The following is a 23,609-nucleotide window of genomic DNA, read 5'->3' on the forward strand; positions in this document are numbered from 1 at the left end:
TAAGTGTTGAAATTTTATTCAACAAATAGGACAAATAGAAATAACTTCCAACAAGAAAATTTGGACATTGCATCTGCGCACTTAATTAGTTCCCATTCATTTTCTAGGCAACGGAAAATTATAAGCAGAATTATTAAAAAATCATTTTAATTACACTTTTAAAACCGCTTTTATTTTATTTATGATTTTACATTAAATTTCAGATAGCCTATATTTTTATAATTTTAAACTACTAAATAAACGTTTCTTTTTTTTGAAAAATAATAAAAATACTTAAGATACTAGAAATACGCATATTTTTTATAAAAAAATGAGACTTACGAAATTGATTAATTTTTATTTAAGATTAAATTTGTATCATTCTCCAAACATTTACAAACATATAATATCACTATTACTAAGAATAATTTGATCACAGCTATGTTTGGAAACATTATAGATTTTATGCATGCATAATTATATATATCTGACTTCTTAGCTTATTCGATGACATAACTAACTTGACAATCTTCAGAACCTTACGCCATCAAATAAACTATGAGTTCAGAATTTTTCTTTATACTTTCGTTATTGTTTGCTTAGAATACAAAAAAATTGGTACTTTCGTAGTCTTACTCTTTCAACCAAAAAATAAAGAACAGATTAAACTTACAGTAGGGTCCAATTAAATAGTACTTTTGAATGAAGTCTATAGATTTCTTTAATGTTAGTTTAAATATTATTTTCACAGTCAAAAACTGATCTGCAATCAGTTTAATGATAGTTTGAATTTTCTTTGCTTATTCTTCGGCCACACGAGCGAGTAGTTTACAACGAGTATACATCAATACTAAATGTCGAATTGCGAATGAAAGAACTTGGTTGCAATTCGTTGTAAGTTACTCGCTCTTGTGGTCTTAGGAGAAGAGTCGATTTGCAAAGTAACGATATATACGCATAGGATATTTAAAACGGTATTTTGAGTTTAAAAATTCGAACATAAGCTTGACTGCAGATGTAGGCTTTCTTCAAGACTGCCAAATCCTCTAAAGGACTCTACTGAGTTTTTTTATTCACACTTATACTACTTTCGATATTCACTGTACAATTTAATATAAGTAATATTGAATTCCGTTGCACGAATTTAGTCTACGTCACGCAATTCTACTGACGATGTTTAAGTTTAAGACAGTTTTTTGTTTAATTTTTTTAAGTACTTTCGAAGATTTTTAGTGCATCGGGAAGACATTTTTAGTGTTTATGACGTTTCTCACGTTTTAAAAATGCTTCTAAGTACAAAATAGTGGAGCAATTTGCCTCAGATTTGTTTGTTTGTTTTTTTTTTTTATCCTTTTTTATGGTGCTGATAGAAAACTATTCTTTAGGGCTTGATATTCACGAAGTCTCGACACTGCATATTCCTGTAATCAAAAACATTTTAAAGATTTTTTCAAACCAAATTTCTTCAATCTTACCCAATACCCGAATTCAATGTTTTGATAAACATTTACAACCGACCATAGTCCCCAGAATAAATGACTTATCATTGAAAATGTTCGAATTTCCTTTTCGAGGGATTCGATTTCTTCAGCATTCGGTATATAGTTTTCAATATCTTCATTATCCTTTCTCAAATAGGCAGAAATAAAGTCTTGCCTTTGTTCTTTGGTGGGATATTGTTCTTTTGTATGCGAGAAAAATGGAAATACTGGATTACTGTAGTCAATTGTCCATTCGATAAAATGATTTGCTAAATCAAATCCTCGATAATTATAGGCACAATATTCAAAATCGATTATCATTAAGTCTGGTTCACTTTCTTCGGAGTCATTACTTATAACAGAGTCACTGCTATTATCTAAATCGGTGTAGCTGTCATCGGATGGGATTGAACGTTTTCTGCTAAAAAAGTTAAAAAAAAACATAAATTATTTTTTAATTAATTATTACTTGCAAAAAGAATTTGTCAATTATTTCTTGTTTAAGTAGTCATATATTATTTAATTCAAATTAAATTTTAAATAATTGATTAGTGCTAGAGTAGTGTTGGCTTTTTTTCAAGTGTACCAAGCTTTAGGAAGCAGTATGTAAGAAAAATATTTGATTTAAAAAGCTATCACCGGTATGTCGGAGCATAAACTATAGATTAAAATTACTGGCAGAAAAACAAATCTTTTATTTCCTTCTAAACTGATCAACTAAGCAAATTCTTGTTACTCCTGTTTTTGTGTTACATCACAAAAGATTGTTAAAGGTTAAATTCTTGTCGTCTTACATTGAGCAACATAAGATTACAAAACGTCACTTTCGTTTGCCATGGTTAATATTGGGACTTTTTATTTCTTATTTCCTAAATTAAAGAACATAATTTCGAAATGTATTAATTTTAAGTTAGTTAACGAATCGAAACGTCAAAACCGGAACAACGAATTGTCTAGCGTCAGTTTAAATTCAGAAAACCTAAGTTCTTCTCAATTTTTAGCTAAAGGTTTAACTCAAGAGCCAACAGGCTTTCTTCATAGATTAAAAAGAAAACGTGATTAAATAAAAAAAAATAATATTTCTTTCTTTATTACTTTGAGGGCAGATTTTTATATGATAATTCTCTTGAAGTTTATGAGACCACATTTTTCATTTGTATGCAAACAATTTTTTTATATGTACAAACAAAATCATTATAAATAAGAATTTAATAACATACTTTAATTTATTGAATGAAAACATACTATTTTAATTGCCGAGGAACCCGTGTGGCACAGTTTTTAAACAATGCCATACTAGTTAGTCATTATTGACTTTATTATGAGTAAAATTCAAAGAATTCTCAGCTATTCAAATAATTTGTAAAACACGTTTTTAAGTTTATTATGGAGTTTGATAAAATTAAGATAAATAATAATCCACTCTCAACAAAGCCATAGTAGGCTATGCGAATGGAATAATTCATGTTCAAGTAATTGTTTTCCAACTGGAAACTAAGATGCCACTTTTATAGCTATACAAAAAAGAGTTTTGGTGGATATGAAAACAACACAATTGATTTGCTTGTGTCTAGTTTGTATTTACATTTAATTGATTTGTAATTAAAAAGCATACAAACTGTTTTCAAGGGTTAAGTCCCATTTAGAGTCCCCAATTTTTTAAATGCCTATTTGTTTTCCGAAAAAGCATCTGACTTAATAGAGGTGTATGTTTCTAATTTTTAATGATATTTTAACTATGTGTTACAAAATTAATTCAAAATTAGCGATTTCTAAGAAAAATCTTTCGGAAAGTTTAATGGAATGGAACTATTTTTACTTTTAGATCTGTATTGTCATTGTTAAACTCGTACTTCATGCTACCATTGTTTCTAATCTGACTATCTTTTTTCTAAAAAAAATATTTATTTATATTCTTTAGAAATGGATTTTTTCGCCTACTCGGGTTATTGTGTAACCCTTACCTTTGAATTCCAATCAATCCACTGGAAGCATTTGCATTATGATCACCGCTTAAACTTGATGACGCTTCGTTTTCAGTCTCTGGTAAAGAACTGCAGCACAGAGAAAATATTAAAGAAAAATAGAAGAACAGAAAACAAACCTCAGCCTCAAAACAGAAATGAGTTTTTATGATACACAATCACACCGATTACAGAGTCTGAGGAGTAGATTGCTGACGGATTTAAACGTCAGTTTGACATTTCAGCCATCTTTAAAACATCGAAAAATCACACCAAATCTATCCACAACCCATCCATAGGATGATGTAATCGGTGTGAACAATAATAAAACTTAACAAAAAGTATACTTCAACGAATACCTAAAATGTTAAATACAATTTTATGATTTGCATTATTATGTAAGCGAGAAAAATACATAATGACGTACATATGTATGATTATGCTGAAGAACAAATACTATTTGAATTGTATGTTAGTGAAGTTTTGCTTTTCCAAACGAATTTAACGAAGAAGCTCATACAATTAACTGGAATACATAGAAAAAGAAAGTCATGCAAGCAAATCATGTTGATCGCAATAAACAAAAAAGTTTTAAAAGAAAAGGTATATTTTGTTTGTACCTTAAACTTTTAACAGATTCACGGCGGGATCGAGATGGTTCTTCTCGGAGTAAAATATTTCCTTCTTGCATATCATTGTGACAGAACACCACTGGATAGTCTCCGCTGTCAACAACACTTCGAATCCATTCGACTTCTTTTTCGAAGTCGATTTTTTTAATTTCATGAACCTCTGGTTTTTCTTCATTTTCGGGACTGTGGATAATATTTCAAAATAATTAATAAAATATCATAATTCATGCGTGATGTTCATCCATTGACATAAGCATACCTGATATTATTAATAATCGAATCTAGACTTTTAAGCCATCGTTGCATTGTATTCCATAGCCATTCGGGTTCTTTTGAAACTGGAATGTGAAGACTATGAATTTTACCCATTTTTTCAGCTATTTTCATGGATGTTTTACAATCTGACAATTCGAGAGTGCGAAGTGGACGGGCCTGTTATTTGTTTTTTTTTTGTATAGAAATAACGCAAGTTAGAATAATTTATAGATGACATTAATCATAATTTAACTTACGGGAATGTATTGTTCAATTCTTCCACCAGGAAAGAGTCCATGGAGCTTAGGACCAAGATTACGTTCGCTTAGCAAAGCAAAAACAACAGATTCCGTTATCATTGTTTCCAAGGCATGTTCACCGTGTGTTTGTCCGTAAATACGTAAGAGAACCTTAAAGGAAATATACAAACAAAAAAAGAAAATTAAAACATCTGAAATGTAAATTTGGAAATTTTAAAAACATAAACATTTTACCAATACAAAATTTGGGTTAACATATTCTATTCATGTGTGAACTACCCATTACCTTCTTATAAATATCCCATCATCATACGATAACTATTTATTGGCGATTTTTAAAGATGTGGCGCCAGAATTCTTTTCAACCACCCGATCTTTCGAATAGCAGTTCAAACTTATTTGTTTCTTAGTTTGGAGTAGATCTGAATACCAATTAAAGTATATGAGCTCTAAATCTTTAGTCGAGGATAGTTGCTATTCGTTTTTATCGCAAATGATCAGAGGCTTAAATGCAATTGATATTTGCTGAATAAAGAAAGGGATTGCAGGTTTTAAACAAAATTGCCAAAAGATTGACAAAATTAAAAATTTTCAAACCTCGTTAATTTTAATTTTTGCTTCAAAATTATTATAATATTCCTTTTAACTTTAGGAGAACTTTAACAAAAGGTTAAATCAAACAAATCAATACATCTGACAACCCTTTACACACCAGCAATACAATACAAAGGAATACAAAAATACATTTTTTTGTTGAAAGGAGCAAGGTCAAGAAAAAAATGTAGAGAAAATTTTATAAAAATCTATCGGTTTGTTTTTGAACAAAAATTATAATTTTCGATTTATGGCCAAAAAATTGCTATTTTTCGTCTTTAAAAAAATAAAAAGAGCGCCTAAACGAATGGGCTTAAAATCATAATTTCCAAGTTTGACATCAATCGACGCTATTGTTTGGTCTGCAGGGCAAGAACAAACAGACGGACGGAATAGACTTTTCTAAATTAATAATAGTGTTATCTGTATATATTTCGTGCACATAAGCGAGATAAATATATTTCATTAAACTTCTTATAACAAACTAAAATATTTTTTTTCATAAAAACAGAAAATAAGTATTATTGATTTGGATTATTGATTATTGGCTGTTCATAAAAATAGCAGTGCATGACAAAGTTCTAGATCTATTACGTATGAAGTAAGAAAAACTGTAATAAGTTATATGAAAGTATACAAAAAATGTTAGCTTACAATAAGTACTTTGTTATATAACCATTGTTTTTTATGACTGCTTCGCATCTACGTGGCATCAAGTCCACTAAAACCTGACATCTCTCGACTGGTATTGCGTTCCACGAATCACGCACTGCTTCCCACAATTATTTCGAATTCTTGGGTTTTGCTTAATGAATTGCGTTCTTAACATCCCCCCACAAATTTTCGATGCTGTTAAGGTCGAGGGATTGAGCGGGCCACTCCATAACGGATAACTTCTTCTGCACAAACCATGATTTTGCATTTTTTGACGTATGCTTTGGGTCATAGTGTTGTTGGTATACCCAAACAAACGGCATTTCGTCTTCAGCATAGGGGAACAGAACCTCCTCGGGAATTTTCACATAGTTCGGTTGCATCCCTTATACCCCCGATAAGATAAATAGGCCCGACCCCGTAATATTAAAAGCAAGCCCATATCATAATTTTTCCTCCACCATGCTTCACTGTTTTTATAGTGTACCGTGGATCGATTTCTGCATTTAAGGGTCTTGTCACATATTCCCGACGACCGACCCTGGACCCAAAAAGGACGACTTTGCTTTCATCGGTCCACAGAACATTCCTCCATTTCTCTTTTCCCTAATCTCTATGCGCTTTAACAAACTCCATTCTCTTGGCCACATGCCGTTTCGTCAAGAATGGTACCTTGCGTGGACTTTGGGTTGGTAACTTCGCTTATAAAAGACGTCTTCGTATTGTGATAGGGTTAATAGCCAGTTGAAGTCCATTTCTTATTTTCCTAGGGCCTATGAAAGGGTTATGTTTTGCTTACTGAATATTTGTTTGTCAGTTCTTTCAGTAGTCATTCTTTTTGGGCCTAGCGTTTTCGGTTTATTTTGCCATTTTTAGGCGTTACTGACCATATTTGCTGAGCAGCCTATGATGTCTTGAATATTTTGGCAGGTTTTTCCTTCCAAACTCAGTTTTCGAATAAGTTTTCGAATTTCTTCGGTGCAGTGTCTTGACCGTCTGATTGTTTATTTTTGAGCAAATATTTATTAATTTTTATATATGGTAGTATGTTACAAATACTTATAACTTTATATAGTAAAATATTTACTTATCAAAAATAAAAAAAATTAATTCTTAACACTTTTTAATTATAAAATCAAAAGCACTTCTATTTTTATGAACACTCTATATCCAGAGAACTTGAAATAATGGGTGTTCACAGGGAAAAGAAGGGTATAACTTCAAGCTAAAAGTCTCTAATATGAAAACGAAAGACCGTTAGATGCAAGTTAAATGGTAATTTTTTTTGTAAGAATTTCCATTATTTAAATAATTGACAATCTAATGAAATTTGACCAGCACTGCTATTTTTATGAACACAACTATATGTATATACATATATTTATGTTTACAATTTATATGTTCGTATTACTTCACTGATCGCAAGTAAGGTTTAAGAAGTTAACATACAAAGAAATGTCCAAGTACAAAAACTCTTGGTACTTCTTTTTAAAATAGTTTTTTTAGTTATTTCAAATATTAATATTGGCACAAAAACTAACTAAGTTTGGTGAGAACCTAGACCGTCAACAACTGTTATAAAATTCTTCCTACACATATCGTTTATACTGTTAAGTTATCTTATGTAGTACGTCATCTCAATTTTATCTTAATCAAATAAATAACCAGACATAAACAAATGAAATTTATGAATTATTGTATAAGTTCAACTCACATCATACGAATAAACACTTGCAATATAAAATGCATATTAAAAAAAATATAACTGTAAATTGTTTTGATGTAAAATGTTTAAACATTTTTATTTGGTATCTGATTTTATTATTTTGTATACTTCATTAGCGGGTTTTTATGCATACACAAAATTATATACAGTCTATTCGATAAAATCTCTTTAATTGCGTTGTGACTGAGGTGATGATTAATAACCTCGTAATTATAAAGTAAAGTAAACATGCATATCTTTATTTATATTTTTTTCTGAATAAAAGCAAAAAAGGTTCGTATTTATTAAGAAAAAAATCAACTTCACTATAGGGTGAATTACAAAATGTTTAAATTAATCTTGATTTAGCATACGAATTAAGTTGATTCAGTGGAATTACTATTATTAATTATTTTTTTTGGAAATCAGTAGATAACGATAATTTTGTGTTCATGTAGCTATAAAAATAAGACGTCATAAGTCCAAACATAAAGTCCACGTAAAGTTAATTTTTGCTTGAAGCGATTATTGTGAATTTGAAAAAAAAAACTTATTTTAAGTGCACGAAACAAAATCAAACTTTACGTGCAAACAAATAAATTTACCGTTGATGAAAGTCAGTAATCATCTGTTCTTTCAGTTAATTTATTAGTAACTTTTATATCAAGAAATCGTAACATCATTAGTTTAATGTTGATTTCAAATCGATTGAACCAAAGTGAATATTAAATTTTTACTTTATTGACAAAAATATAAACACAAAATTAAATACGAAAATAAATTCAAAAATGTATAGATGTGTGTGTATTAGGGCGTTTTTTTAAGACTATTTTCTATGGTGGAAATTTTATCGAAATCTCAAAAAAAATATCGCTGAAAATTTGAGAACTTAATATTTACATTTATTACTTGCCCAAGGCACCATAATTTTTCCCATTACGGGTTATCCATTTTGTGGTTTCAAATGCATAGGGCTAAGATTCAACATCTGTCAAACTAAGTTGTTAAACCAATTTGTTTTAGTTGAAAGTCTGTCAGTTACGCAAATGGATCGCTTAACTATCGCACAACCCATAAACATAGTTAAAACCGCCTACAAAAAAGGGTGATTCTGCCTCAACCACATATCGTGTTTTAAGGAGAAAATTATTGTTCACATAATCGTTAAACTACGCAAACATTTCGCAAAATGTTGAAGAGACTGGATTGGTTACAGATATTGTAAGGCCTGTGCATCATGCTTTCGATCGTACCGATGAAAATATCGCTGATTTAAGTGAAAGAGTTGCAGAAGACCCGAATGTGTGGATTCCTCGTCGTTCTCAGGAATTAGTTCTGTCTTTCGGCACACTATTGCGTATTTTGTATTTGGATCTACACCTACATCTATATAAAGTCAAGCTCACGCAACAACTGAAGCCAGCTAAACATTTACAACGTCGCGGTAGTAGATAAGTCGAATGGATGCTTGAACAACGGCGATTTTTCTCACTCGGTGGATATGTTAATAAACAAAATTCTCGTATTTAGTGTTCTGAGAATAATAAAGTATTTTAAGAGAGGCCATTACATCCACAAAAATTCACTGTTTGGTCCGGTCTTTGGTCCAGAGGTGTGATTGGACCTTTCTTCTTCGAAAACGACGATGTAACGACTGTCACCGTCAATTCGAAGCATTATGGTCATAATTTGCCTGCTATTGAAGAATACGACTTGGAGAATATGCGATTTCAACAAGACCGTGATACATGCCACACAACTCGAGCGAATATGGCTTTATTGCAAGATACATTCAATGGTCGTGTAATTCTTTATGCAATTTTAAACCACTGGATTTTGTTGTGGGGCTATGCGGAAGACCGTGCTTATGCACAAGATTCGTCAAGTTCTGGTTGAGATACCGCCCAATATGTTTCAAAAAGTGGTCGAAAATTACTTCAAAAGAATCAATGCTGCAATGATGTAGTTCTCACACATAATGCCAATGTGCAAACTTCATAAAAAGTTAGTTAGTTGAAAACTTTATTTAACACAAGATAATTTTAAGTTTAATATGGTTTGGCCAAAGGCTGTCTACCAGAACTTCATAATAAAAAAAATAATGAAACAAATATCTTACATGCATTTTATATATGTACGTTTACTTTTGAAGCCACAAAATGGATAACCTTGTGTAATCAAAAATGTCACCAAAACAAGAACTAGTGCAAAGATTTGAAGTACAGTTATACAAAATAATGAATCAAAAATTTTAATTTAATTTATAAAATTGTTTTATTATTTTTTGATATTTTGCGATGTAAAATTTTGTTGAAATTTCATGATTTCATAGTTTTCTTTTTGTTAAATGTACGGAAAAAAATTAATTATTTCTTCGGCCGGAAATAATTAAAACTCGACTGATTACAAGCATTTAGCACCCACAATAAATAATCATTTATTGTTGATATTATCTGCCGACCATACGACGACGCCAATAGCCTTAGCCCCATACTCATATAAAACAAAATTGCTTTCCACCCAATTCCAATTTGTTAACGTCAAACAAACTTGAATTTATGGATTTGTTCGGATCATATGTACGCAAAAATAAAATTCACAATCTTTCTTTTCTTTTTTTAATAAATCCATAAAACCTTCACCTATAACAAGGCGTATTTAAATGTTCTGGTGAAATGTCGTACCATCAGCCCTTACCTAGACCTATACCTACCTAACCTACCTACTTATCAGATCTGAAACCTGATTTTGATTTTGTTTGCACTTTCATTGTTATGACGACCAGGATAAATAAACCCCTTAAATACATCTCCTGCCCCCCCCCCACTCAACGCTTTCAGCTTCACACACAAGTTTATACAAAATTCTCACCTCAGTTGGTTCATCTCCGCACGCTGCACTGTCTTTTCTCTGGCGCTTGCTAGTACTTATAGCAGTAGTTTGAATATTACATAAGCTGTTGCTATTTTTATCTGACACCTCCTCTGCTGGTAGACTGATGTAGTATAAGAAATTAGACAAACCGCCACTAAAATGAAAAACAAAATATAAGGAAATCAAAATCGTATTTTTAACTAATCCATCCACCTTATCCGCTTAACAACTATGTCTTCTGCAGAAATTGACTTCCAACGTCCAGTTAAATAATCCCGGCATAATCGAGAAGCTGCATTCCGAATTTCATCCATTGATGCCTAAAAATATATAAATTGTACAAACATTGGTATTCAAATTCATTTATGTATTATCTAATTAGATTTTGAGGGAGTTCTCCTTGAATTCTACATTCAACATAAGTTTTGACACAAGAATTATGCGTGTTTACATTTTTCAAAAAATACTGTTTGATATCTTCGGTGAATGACAAACTTTTCACTAATTTCATATTATTGTTTATATAGCAAAAAGTCTTTTTTTTGGAATATTAATGCGTTTATATATTTTACTTCAATTTTTCTTGGATTGTTTAACTTAAGTTTTAGAGGAGCGATACGATGTAACGTTGGAAGCAAATATTTCACTACTGAAAAGAAAAATCAATACCATAGACTAAAAAGTGTACGAATTTCTGAGAACAACATTTACAGTGAAGTGAATGACTACCACGAGCGACGCACCAATCACCAGAATATTATTGTTTTGTACTTTTGTAGTCAGTTTCGGTTCAAAATCAAACTGGAAGGGCTGTTTTTTCGTTTTATTTTTAATTATTTTGCATTTATTTTAAATGATGTTTTTTTTATTGCAATATGCTAGAAGGGTATGTATTAGGGCAAAACAGGGAACTTTTAATAAAAGTTTACATACATAAAAGATGCATGCAAACACAAAAGCAGCACCTGTCAAAAAATTTGGGAAAGGATTTATAGCAGAGCTTAAAACACGCATGTGCAGAAAAATTCATCGTTACACTTACAGCACAGTAGAGGGATTACAAAATGACTATGAACATTTTTGACGGTGTTCACTTTTAAACGATTCATCACATTGTGTCTCTTGTCCTCTTGAATAGTTAGAATAAATTAACGGAGAAGAAACCAAATTTTGCGATACATAAAAGCCAATATTGACAGCTGTCAAATAAACGTCAATTTGATTGTCAATTGATCTCAATTATCTTGACACAGGAATTGATATTGTTAATGACAATGTTTAGTTAATTCACATTGGATTTACTTGACCATCATTCAATCAATGACGTATTCGGGTAGTGGGACAAATAAGCAATAAAGCTTCATACTGTTTATGGTTGAAACACATACACGCTTCAGCTTTGGCTTCGTCTGCGTTACGTTAGGTTGCAAATATTTTGTTTGTTGACATTTTTTTACAGCTGATGAGCTGTCAGACAAAGCAAAAGTTCAGATAATTGAACTAGAGCTTCCGTTTGGAGTCACATTACGTTAAATTACGTTCTTTTCCTTACGATTGTCAAACGAAACGTGAGGTCGAAGATCCATTGTGATAGCATGCATTGAATTCCTATGGCTCAACTCGTAAACGTCAGGCGAAGCCGAAGCTGAAGAGTGTTTGTGTTTCAGCCATTAGTGTTTTATGAATAGTTTTCACATACAGATTTGTTAGAAATTTAAAAATATTCACCATGTTTTTGGTTTTTTCTAATGTGGTTTGGCTGCCAAAAACAAGTATTAAGTTACCTTTAAACACCTGAAACTCATCTGCAATTAAATCTTATTTTATTAAACGCGCATTAAGAAAGGCTTTCCTAAAGCGTTTTTTTTCTTTAAAAATTGTGTATCTATTAGAAACAAATACTTTTTAGATAAACTTTTAACAAATAAATCTACTTTTTCAAATGTGAGATTATCGTTAAACTAATGTCTAATTGAAAAAACATAATGAATATTTTATATTTTTTAATTTAATAAAAAAAAGCTTTGAAACTTTCGAGAATTGAAGTAAAAAGAGTGTGTAACATGTTATTCGTGAGTTAACCTACACGACTCATTTGTTCACCTTTTGTTTTGTTTGTATTGTATTAAATGTTGTACCTAATCGCACTCAATTCCTAAATTCATGAAACAAACATTTTTCCCTTTCCAATTTGTAAGTCTTGTTGACTCCTTTTTGATCAAAATATTTGAAAAAGGTTCACGCAAAATAGTAATTTTTTAAAAATTTGTCTTCTGGCAATAGCTCCAATCTACGAGTAAGCAGACAGAAAACGAGAGTAATATTAGACTTCTGGAAATTGCATCAGAAGAAATTCTTCATATCGGACTCTGTTTTATTTTCTTACGAAAAAACATCAAATTTTTCGGGCAAACTTTCGCATCTTTTGGCTTTTACAACTAAATTTTTAAAGCGTTTTTTCCATTTACAGAAATGATAACAAGAATATGTATACTAATTTTGGAAAAGGCTAAGCTTCAACACAATTTCTAACATTTCTGCATGAAGCCTACCCAAAGCCCCTATAGACTATTGCGTGTTAGCCCTTTAATAGGACATAATTTAAAAAAATTGCTGAAATCTAGGAATACTTTCATTTGTAACATTCATGGTTAATTCTAATAAATCTATAAAAAGCTGTCCCTTTTGACCTTGAAATAACAAATATAAAGTTTAGATTACATTATGGTATTGTAATTTTATCAGCCAATATTTTACAGAGCACTAAAGAACATTTTTAACGATTCTCAAAAGTGTGTGAACACAACTCCTACCCCCCCCCCCCTTTTGATTAAAAGCCTGGATCCGCCCTTGTAAATTCAGTATTCAGTTCTTTTATATTGGATTTACTCGGTGCATCATTTAGTCTCAATCTCTCTCGTTACTGTTTAAGAAAAATGAGTCCATTTTGAAGATGAAGATGGGTAAATATGAAATCAGATTTCGTCTAACTAACGACCACAGTTGGTCTACATTTCAAATGAATTTATCGAATATTTTAGCTTTATCAAACAAATATTTTGGCATACAAATTTTGGTTATTTTTTTCGAACATTTCAAATTACGTTGACAAAGTTTGAAAACAATCGCTTCCTCATGCACCTTTGTTACTCCACTTATTTATTTATATTATTTCATTGTATATTTTTACAAGTCAATGAAGAAATGACTCATTTGTTTGTTTATACGTTTTTTTTTTTAAATGTGATGCAATTGTAATTTATCTACAATTTATAATTAAAGGCTAACGTACTAAATACGATTGTGCTTGGGCATCTGCTTCGTATTATTTTTAAAATAATAAGTTCAGCAAAATTGTAAGGTAATGGGTGTTTGTTTTGTAAAAAATTGCGCCTTATTTTAATAATAAACTTTTATGATGTACAAATTAAGTGCAATGCAATTGATCATAAATAAGCTCATTTTATTAAAAATAAGTAATTGCGTAGCCTGTCTAATTTATAAATCTAAAAAAGATTTATACAAAATTTCGGTGAAGTTAACAAACAAAGCCCAAGTGCGTTTTAGGAATATAGGGCAATATAATACCTACATAACTTTAAAAATGGTAAAATCTCAAATAAATATTTAAATATTTTTCTGTTTCTATCAATTTTGAAAAGCCCTTTTTTAATTCGTGGGTTTAAAAAAATTACAAGCAAACAATTTTTTTAGGTCAAGTTATTGAGATTGCTAAGGATTAAGTTTTAATTAATTTAGTTTATTACCGCAATAGTTGTATTTATCGCTCGTGATGTTAATTAAATTTATTGAGTGCGTACTTCAAGTTATCAACAATAAGCTGTATAAATATTAAGTGCTATAACAATGCGCACATATAAATATTATAATTCAAAACTTGTACGCACACAATCTCACATTCACTCTTTGTATCAACTTTTTATCGGCCTTTAATATCTGAGGCTCCTCCCCCTCCCCTAAAATCCATAACAATACATTGTTTTCAGTTAGTAACACCAACTAATTCATTGATGGTTGAAATCAGTTCAACATCTAACATTTTGTGAGCTATACAAACAACTTATGACGTAGAAACATTCCTATACAGATTATAAAAGAGCGCTTACATTTAAAATATTAACATGATAAAAAAGTTCAACGGTCGGAAAGATTGCAAAACTGAAGAATCTTAAGTGAGAAAACAAACTAGAGAAAAAGTGAAAACAGCTGAAAAATTCCGATTTGTCAACTTACATATAGGAACTCAGATATGTACATGTAATGAATTCTAATCGACTTTTAACACAAAAATAACTATAGAAGTATTTATTTATGTTGTTAAGTAATATTTGTATTAAATGCTGTCGATAAAAATAGCTGAGTGAGTAGTACAAAAGAATAGGGTTGGCGCGAAAGATCTTTATGAGTTGGGGCTTATTATAGGACAGTACATAAAGTGCTTGTTCAATAACTGACATTTAACAAGAAGTCTAGGGGAGCTATAGCAATTATATTGCCTCCTTCTAACAAATAGGAAACTTCATTTTCTGTTTAGAGAATAACAAGTCAGATGCTGGCGGTAGTCCAAAATGAAACCGATGAAAGTGATTCCGGGGTGCATCATTTTTTTAAACTTACGCAATTAACATAGAAATTCAAGGTTCCACTATCATATAATAATGATATTAGTTTGAATTTAAAATTGTTTTAACAATGGTGGTTTTAAAGGTCTCAATAATTGCAGCAATGTTTGGAATAGGCATATTTTAAAATTGCAAGCAAATAAGAACTTATAGCGGTTTAATTTTAATAATTATCGCATCTTTGTTAATAGCTTTATTTTTAATGATATACCTACAAAAATTTAACTGAATAAAATAAAGTGAAAAACAAATTATTTTAATTATTAGTATATAGGTAGCTGGTAGAAGTTAATAGTTCTATCGATTGAAATCACAAATATTTTGAGTGGAACAGGAAAGTATATAAACTGAATGATTTATTAACGATTTCATGAAAAAATCAAGTTTATATACATTAATTATATATGCAATTGATAGCTCCTGAAAACAAATAGTTAAAGTGTTCCTTCAAGAAAGGGAGACCATTTCGAATTATTAAATATTTTCTACATGTACTTGGTGAAAAAAATTAACGGCATAATTTTTCCTATTGGTAGTTAATTTTAATGGTATTAATTGTGTTACAGATATGCTTTTGACTTGTTGAATACGTTGCTGATTTGTTGTTCTGTTTTATTGGATTATGTCTAGCCTCTATTGACTTACATTTTCAATACTCCATGTTCATTTTTGTTTCTGATGGACAATAAGTGCATTCAAGGGCTTATCCAGAATTTGAATCAGGGGGGGGTGAGCACCGCTTAAAAATGTTCTTTAATTTTTACCAAAGAAGGCTGACAATATTTAAATAACATAATGTTATCTTATTTTTCATTTAAATATTTCACGGGGTAAAGAGACAACTTTAGTTATTACATTATTTTAGAACTCTGTTGTCCAGCAAGATATGGTCTAACTAAAATAACTTTTTTTTTAAATGGGCTCAAAATATCGATTGTAGCTTCGGCTGTGTGACACGTATCGCCGTCCTGTTCAAACCAAATGTTACCAATATCCTCCACTTAATTGACAATCCAAAATTGGTTCAACATGGCCCGATAACGATAGCCATTGAGTGAAACGGCCACTCATTGCTCATTTACGAAGACGAATGGCCCAATAATGCCTCTGGACCAAAATCCGCACCAAACAATGACTCGTTTTGGGTGCATCGGCTTTTTAATGTATGCGTGCTGGTTTTCTGTGCCCTAAATGCGACAATTTTACTTGTTTACAAACCCGCCAAGATCAAAATGAGCTTCATCTGAAAAGATGATTTTTGTTGGCAAAATCGGCATCTTCTCTAAGTCGATCACAACCATATTCGTTCAGCGGAAGCATAAAACTAATTTCTGTCAAATCAGACATAAGCTAAGTGTTACCATTCACGAAATAATCACTAGTTGAAAAAAAACACGTGAGATGGCGGACCTTATATTTAATTTGGACGACTTTCAACATATGAAAGCATTCCAAGAATCCAACAGGATTCTATATAAATATGACATATTTAAGAGCAAATTTACAATAGCTTAGAGGATTTTTGTGACATTTCACGAAGAAATGTTAGAAATTGTGATGAAACTTAACTTAGGCTTCTGGTACGATCCTCAGTTAAAAGTAGTATTTTTGATAACAAACTTTAATGCTGTAAAATATAAATTTTATTTTCAGATATACATAAATAATAAATAAATTTAAATATAAGGGTGTCGATTTACGCAATACCATAAGTTTTGAATTCAAGGGAATTCCTACGAAAATTGAAACCAAATAATCTCCTAAAGGTGGTCATAGACCCCTACCACCTCATCCCTCTGGATCCACCATTGAGCGCATTGAGTGGATTACCTTTTTAACTTTTTCGAAAATATTATGGTGTACAAAACTAACTTATGTTGGAAACATTTAAACGCAATTGATACATGGCTTTAACAATTATTTCTCTTTAAATACTATTTTACGTTTGTGTAGTGTAAATAATGCTATTTTAATCCCAATTTAAAAAAATGCACATTTCACATGTCAATAGGAAATTTTAAAAGAATTACCATATTTCTTCTAACATATCTTTGTGATCTGTTCTACTTTGTGATTTTAATTCTTATTTATTTTATTTACCCTCAATGAAAATGAGGGATTAAATGAAATCAAAACAAAACAAAACTCATTCACACAATTAATGTAAACATTAAAATTAAATTAAATTAAAAAAAAAAACTTTAAAAACAAACAAGAATATATTATTTAACCTTCCTAAAGTTATAATTTTTGCTTGAATACGATTGAGTATTTTTCCTTGAAAACTTACTTCTAAAGCTCACAATCTTATCAACAAAAATGTTTGTAGGTTGTTTCTGTTTTTTAGTAAACACTTAGTTTTGCAGATCTTATCCCCAAAAACGTTGTATTATTTTTAGCCATTCAGTTTTTGATACCTATAGATACTGCGTAAAGAGTGTGCTGTTGATAAGTGACTTAAGGGGGACAAATTATATGTATTTCGAGTATATGTTTGATTTATAAATTTTCCGTAGATTTTGTGTCGAGATTTCTTTTTATTTTTAGTCTATAATATGTGTATTTAATATATTTGCCTTCATCAAATAAATGCACACAGATGTGTACACTCATGCAATATGAATATAATGTAACATATGTGGTGGGTGTGTTGTATGGGCTGTAATTTTTTAGCGATAAAATGTAAACAGAGCGTAAAATGTATGTATATTGAAATAAATATATGTAAGATCTTTTTTTACAAAGAAGAAAATCATAAGCTTGAGACGAAACAGTGTTATCAGACCAAGATAGAAAAGATAACATGTGTATTTAAGGTTAAAACAGAACTGATATTTGTGTTTCCATGTTCCATGGTTTTTTTCCATTGGCCGTGGATATGGTGTTTAATACTAAATGTGGTAGATATGTGCAATTGTTTTTTAATATAACGTACTTATGCGCAGGCAGATAAATACAGTAACCGTTTCGTAAGCGTTGGTGCAAAGGACTGTCATGCCAGATGTTGTTTTCACTGATACTGCCTTTGGCGAGGAATTAACAAATCCTCCAATATGTATGCATTTACTGGTTAACAAGGTGCAATTGACTCAGGAACTAAAGCCTCTTATAAGCATCGCCAATGGTCAGAATGGTGGCGGGAAATGACAATAGTGGATGATCAATTTTCGAAAAAAATCATCTTCAGTGATGAGGCACATGTTCACCTCAGTGGATTCGTCAATAAGCAGAATCGATTGCAGTGAAATAAGGTCAAGACCAACTTTCAAAACTTGGCCTGGTTGCACTTTAAATAAATTAGGTGGCGCAACAGTCCGCTGAGAACTAGGGCCTAGTGACTTACCATTTTCAACCATTACTGTTTGCGAGTCATGTTGTCAGAAATGGAGGGACTGACCTACAGTTTAAAGCCAAATCCGAACGGCTAATTTGAGAAAGCACTTTTCATGCCAAGAATTACTTTTGGAGAATTTTTCAATTCCTCGGAAGAGTCAATACCCAGTGGCGGACTAAGACGGGGCGGTGGGGCGGTCCGGCCCGGGTGGCAGACTAATAAGGGGTGCCATCAGTAACAGAAAAATAACTTTGCCTACCTACATATATGTGCGCATAAATTTCGTTACTGGCCTATTCTCTTAATATAAGTAATATGGAAATAAAATATTTATCGCCCAAGAGCAACAACCAAGCATTTACCAACCGTCGCAGTTCTGTGTTCAGTCCTTTTTTCTTTACTGATATGAGTATTTTTTTCCGTTTCGTTTTTAAATAACGGTACGCATAAACCCTATTTGACCAAGAATATTCAAAATGAATTTATAAGCCTTTTGGGTAAAGAAGTGAGGACAAAATTTTTGAAAGACATCCACCAGGCAAAGTACTTTGGCATTATATTCGACAGCATACCCGATGAATCACATATCGACCAAATGAGCGAGGTCATTAGATACGTTCACATTCAAGAAGCAAATTTGAGGTTAGGGAATCTTTTCTGGGTTTTTTCCTACATCCGGAAAGACTTCCAAAGAACTTACCGACGATATCTTAAAGCAACTCAATGAAGATACTCTTGACATTAATCTTTGTCGGACTCAGGGATATGACAATGCTGCGACTATGGCGGGTATTCATGGAGAAGTTCAAAAATTAATTCGGAAAATTAATCCAAAAGCTTTGTTTACGCCATGTGCAAAGCATTCTTTAAACCTTTGTGGAGTTCACTCTTTGGGAAGCACTCCTTCAAGTACAACGTTTTTTGTGACAGTGGAAAGACTTTACACATTTTTCTCAGCATCCACGCATCGTTAGGATATTCTCATAAAAAATGTAGGTGTGTCAGTCAAGCGACTTGTACACACTAGATGGAGCGCTCATCGCGAGGCTGTTAAGCCATTGAAGGAACATTTTTCGAAGATAGTTTCAACTCTTGTACTCCTTTGTGATCCTGAAAAGGAAAATTTAGATACAAGAGGTGCTGCAACCATACTCTTATCTGCTGTATGCTACTTTACGTTTTTATGTTATCTTTCATTCTGGTTATTTTGGAAGAAGTTGATTCAGCACAGAAATACTTCCAAAAATTCGTTCTTCGTGAACACCGTGATGAATCCGTGAAAAATGCCGTAATATGCGCAAGAGAACAATGCACCGAAAGGCGGGGAAGAAAAGAAGAAAATTATGCCAGGCGAAAAGGCTCAAGATGCTGGTTTGACGTTGGAAGAGGAAACACGAAGAGCCATGTTAGAATTTCAGGATACATTTTATACTGAACTTGTGCATCGATCTAAGGGCATGGAAGATAATGCGTCAGTTTGCTCAGCTCTTCAACCGAAAATATTGCTGTATGGAACGGAAGAAGAACTGCGGGCTGTGGTTCCAATGCCTACCTCGACATTTACAGAATTTACAGACAACAGTATCATATTGGAAATCCAGTGAATTCGGCGTCACATGGTAGCTTCAAAGATAAATTTAAAAGATGCAGATATTTGGACAGCCTTTGAATTTTTAATCTTCATTGTTAAGTGGGATTTTTCAGACTCTTTACCGAATCTGTCATTGGCGATGAAAATTTATTTAACAATTTGCGTCTCAGTGGCATCGTGTGAACGAAGCTTTTTCAAATTAAAATTGATAAAGACTTATCTAAGATCAATGATGAGCCAAAATAGGTTGACTACTTTGGTTATACTTTAAAAAAATATAGTTTTCAATGATATAATCGAAACATTCAGTACAATAAAAGTTTTTAAGCACCTTTAAATAAAATATTTGTTCGTGTTTTTTTTTTTTTAATTTTTCAAGGGGTGTAAGCTTGCTTTACCGCCCGGGTGTCACTGCCTCTTAGTCCGCCACTGGCAATACTAGTGTAAAAACTTTAGATGGCATAGGCAGGGGGCGAAGACCTCTAGCATGACAGTCTAATGCACTAACCTTCGTGTCACGGGTACTACACTTTACAAAAGTTGGTCATATCGCACTCTGATAAAGAGTGATTGTTCAAAATCCAATACACCTATAACATGTGACTATTTTGTTGTTTTCCATAATGAGGCTTGTCTCGCATTTACTATGAATGGCGTTCGCTTTCGTGAGACTATAACGAATATTGTATGGCCGGAATTAGAAGATATTGATGTAGAAGATATGTGGTTTCGACAGGATGGTTGAAACAATGGCTCTTTTGCGCTACAAATCCAATAGCCGTGTTATCTCACGTGTTGGTATTGTCAATTGGCCGCCAAGGTCATGTCATGTCATTTCCCCAACATTCTGTTCCGTACATTAGTGAACCATTCTAATATTACCGAAAAAAAAATCAAAATAATTTGCTTAATAATTTGTGTTTTATTTCAAAATCAACATCTGCTGTTAAAATTTAGTCACCCTTTATATATGCACAAAAATTAAAAAAAAAAATATTTATGTAGGTTCTCAAATTGCAAAAAAGAGACGGAAAACTTTGTAGGACTGCACAAAAAAAGTATTCGCTTATTAAAGACAATTTCCCAGTTAATGCCGGTTTTTGGTCCATTCTTAAGATAAGTTAAAATAAAAAATTCGGACCTCTAACCAAAAAATCAGCAAGTGTAAATATTACACAAATATAATTTTTTTAGCTGTGTAGCAGATCTGTCTTGCCTTAAATAGTAATTTTAATTTTTAAACCATAGTTTGTTTTCAGTGGGCCAAGTTTTTTAAGAAAACTTTCAAAGACTCTGCTTCAACGGCGCTAATCAATCGAAATAGACTGATTAGCTTAATCCATATTTAACTGTGAATTTCCTTTAACATATTTTAGTTTTGAGATCACTAATCACTTATTCATCCATGAAATAATTAGGAATAAATATTTCAAAAGTCTATTTGTACGCAACCCGATAGCGACAAACCAAATAAAACACTTCTCGGTAAGTAATTACAATACAACTAATGACCTATGTTAGTGAAAAATAAAAACCGAACCAGCTTTTACATTTAAATTCAAGTACCTGCCCATACAAACTTATTTAAATACCTGCGCCAGAACCTGTTTTGTTTTTAATGAGCTGCCATTAGATATTTTAGTACAATTGTAAACGTTGTTGTTTAAAGAGAATCTACAGAAAGTTAATATAATATAAATTCTTATCTCATTGCTAAAATCCTTTTTACGTGGGAACAAATTTTTAACTGATTATAATTTTCCAAATGTATTTGCTACTAATTCAAAACAAAATGATACTTAATAAGAAACTTACAGTGGTTAGTTTTGTCATATTGTTGATAAATATTAAAATTTATTTTCAGAAAATATAGGTACCTATATATGAATTTACATATATAATTGTTGAAGGTAGGTATATATATTATGCACGAGTAAATAGGAAACACGCGAATTTCTTTGTCACAATTATATAGCACTTCAACTAAAAGTAGGATACTAATGACTTCAATTATCTTAACACACTAATAAAAATAAATGCGTAAATAAAACAGGTACAGATTAAAGATTTATGTATTATAAAAGGGAAAAAAAATAATAAGAACAGGAGTTTTTTTATTTTTCTCCAACAAAAAATAACGTTAGGTTTTATCACAAGCAGAGCGGGCAAAAGTATCACTTTCTACAGTCACTATCGGTTTATAACTAACTTAGCATTTAGCAACTTTAGCATGTCAACGCAACCAACAAGCAATCGCTTGAGGTTGAGATTGCTCGATCGGTATAAGCAGGGATGTCTAGTCTATTAGTACCATATACAATCACAATTTTTGATTCGTACTTTTAAGTGAAATAATTGTTTAAAAAAATGAAAAACTGAAACAAATTTCAATTTTTTGGAGAATCCTTTTAATGCATTCATTTTGATATACATACTTTGTATTTTGGATTTCTATATAAAATAAGAATTACGTTGTTTGTCAGAACAAATTGTGCTACACTACGTCAGAGACAGCAACACTGAAAGGGCTAGTACTTTTTGTTATTAATCTTACTACAGTAAAATCATAAAGTACATTTTTAATTCCTTGGCAACACTCCTTGAACGACACAAACTCATAGAGCAATTAGCGCAAAGATGTTTGTTGTTTCTTAGGTTTCTGGCTTAATTTCTTATAAATTAAAATGTTTGGTTTAAAATTTATTAATTTAAATTTATTTGAATGGTTATACGCAGTTTAATAGACTTTAAGCTTAGACAATTTCAGATTTTACTATATTGTCAACATTGACTATATTACAATATTGTCAAATATCTGACAAAGGTTACTATAGAGTATAGCCAAATACGTTTTAATGAAAAACTGATCTCTGCACAGTTGAAGGATTTTGTTGCCAGTTTTACAATTGTATTGTCAAATAGTAAGTTGATTCAATGTTACGTCCGCGTAGAACATTTTTTACGTATGACAATGACAAAATTTCCATCAATTACCATAATAACTAAACATTTTTTTTAACAACATCTAAGAACTGCAAACTTCGTCTTACAATGTCTGACAACAACAAATTCTGACAACAATGTCGAAAAAAGAATGCAAATTCACATGATTGTAAGACATTTGGAATTTTGTGTTTACTGGCCAGTCTGTCAATACCATTAGATCTGATAATCGTGTGTACTTAGCTTTATTACGCAGCACTTCCACATCATAATACGTCAGAGTCTTCAATGCAATTAATATTCTCTTTATCTTAAACAATCTTAAACTTGTTACTTTCATAGTGAGAGAAAAGTCTTCGAAAGAACACAAGTATCAAATGACAATAAACACTACAAATTCAAAAAGTTTAGATTTAAAAACAGATTTCATTCAAAATCACTTTACTTTCTTTTTATTAAATTGTTTTGTATACTTAACTTTAGCTTTTTGTGTTGGAAATTAAAATCTCACATGGAAAACTTGTTTATACACTTATAAAATAAGACTAAATGTTAGTGTTTGATAAAATAGGTTTTGCAATTGAAGCCGTAAAAGAAGTACGATATGAGTTATAAGATAAGATTACAAAATCTACTACAGGGGTCTGATTATTCGATTCGTCGCAAATCGTTTTACTATCGAGTTTGCCATTCTCGCTTT

At 31.4% G+C, this 23,609-nt stretch overlaps 1 protein-coding gene across 8 annotated transcripts; it reads right to left on the minus strand.

Annotated features, from left to right (window-relative positions):
- Positions 1–1,310: 1,310 nt before the first annotated feature.
- LOC129939016 (choline/ethanolamine kinase) lies at positions 1,311–23,406 on the minus strand. Of its 8 annotated transcripts, none has more exons than XM_056046872.1 (9): positions 23,388–23,406; positions 10,612–10,718; positions 10,396–10,552; positions 4,569–4,721; positions 4,316–4,488; positions 4,045–4,239; positions 3,425–3,514; positions 1,455–1,881; positions 1,311–1,400 (listed from the first exon to the last, which is right to left on the minus strand). In XM_056046872.1, exons 2-9 carry the CDS (start codon positions 10,710–10,712, stop codon positions 1,335–1,337), a joined length of 1,362 nt encoding a protein of 453 aa, XP_055902847.1. In that variant the 5' UTR covers positions 10,713–10,718; positions 23,388–23,406; the 3' UTR covers positions 1,311–1,334. The 8 variants fall into 8 exon arrangements, with proteins under 8 accessions (XP_055902847.1, XP_055902844.1, XP_055902846.1 ...); XM_056046869.1 differs by lacking the exon at positions 23,388–23,406 and adding an exon at positions 21,782–22,172; XM_056046871.1 differs by lacking the exon at positions 23,388–23,406 and adding an exon at positions 21,844–22,171.
- Positions 23,407–23,609: the final 203 nt, after the last annotated feature.

This window comes from Eupeodes corollae, chromosome 1, assembly GCF_945859685.1.
Source record: "Eupeodes corollae chromosome 1, idEupCoro1.1, whole genome shotgun sequence".
Lineage (NCBI taxonomy): Eukaryota > Metazoa > Arthropoda > Insecta > Diptera > Syrphidae > Eupeodes > Eupeodes corollae.

Bases quoted from the DNA above. Each gene is read 5' to 3' on its own strand.
- LOC129939016 (XM_056046866.1), bottom strand. From the start codon at position 10,909: ATGAAATTAGTGAAAAGTTTGTCATTCACCGAAGATATCAAACAGTAT. The intron at 4,722-10,395 runs GTGAGAATTTTG...ATTTCCTTTAAG, and splicing joins GCGGAGATGAACCAACTGAG to GTTCTCTTACGTATTTACGG. The intron at 3,515-4,044 runs GTACAAACAAAA...TCTGTGCTGCAG, and splicing joins GAATCTGTTAAAAGTTTAAG to TTCTTTACCAGAGACTGAAA.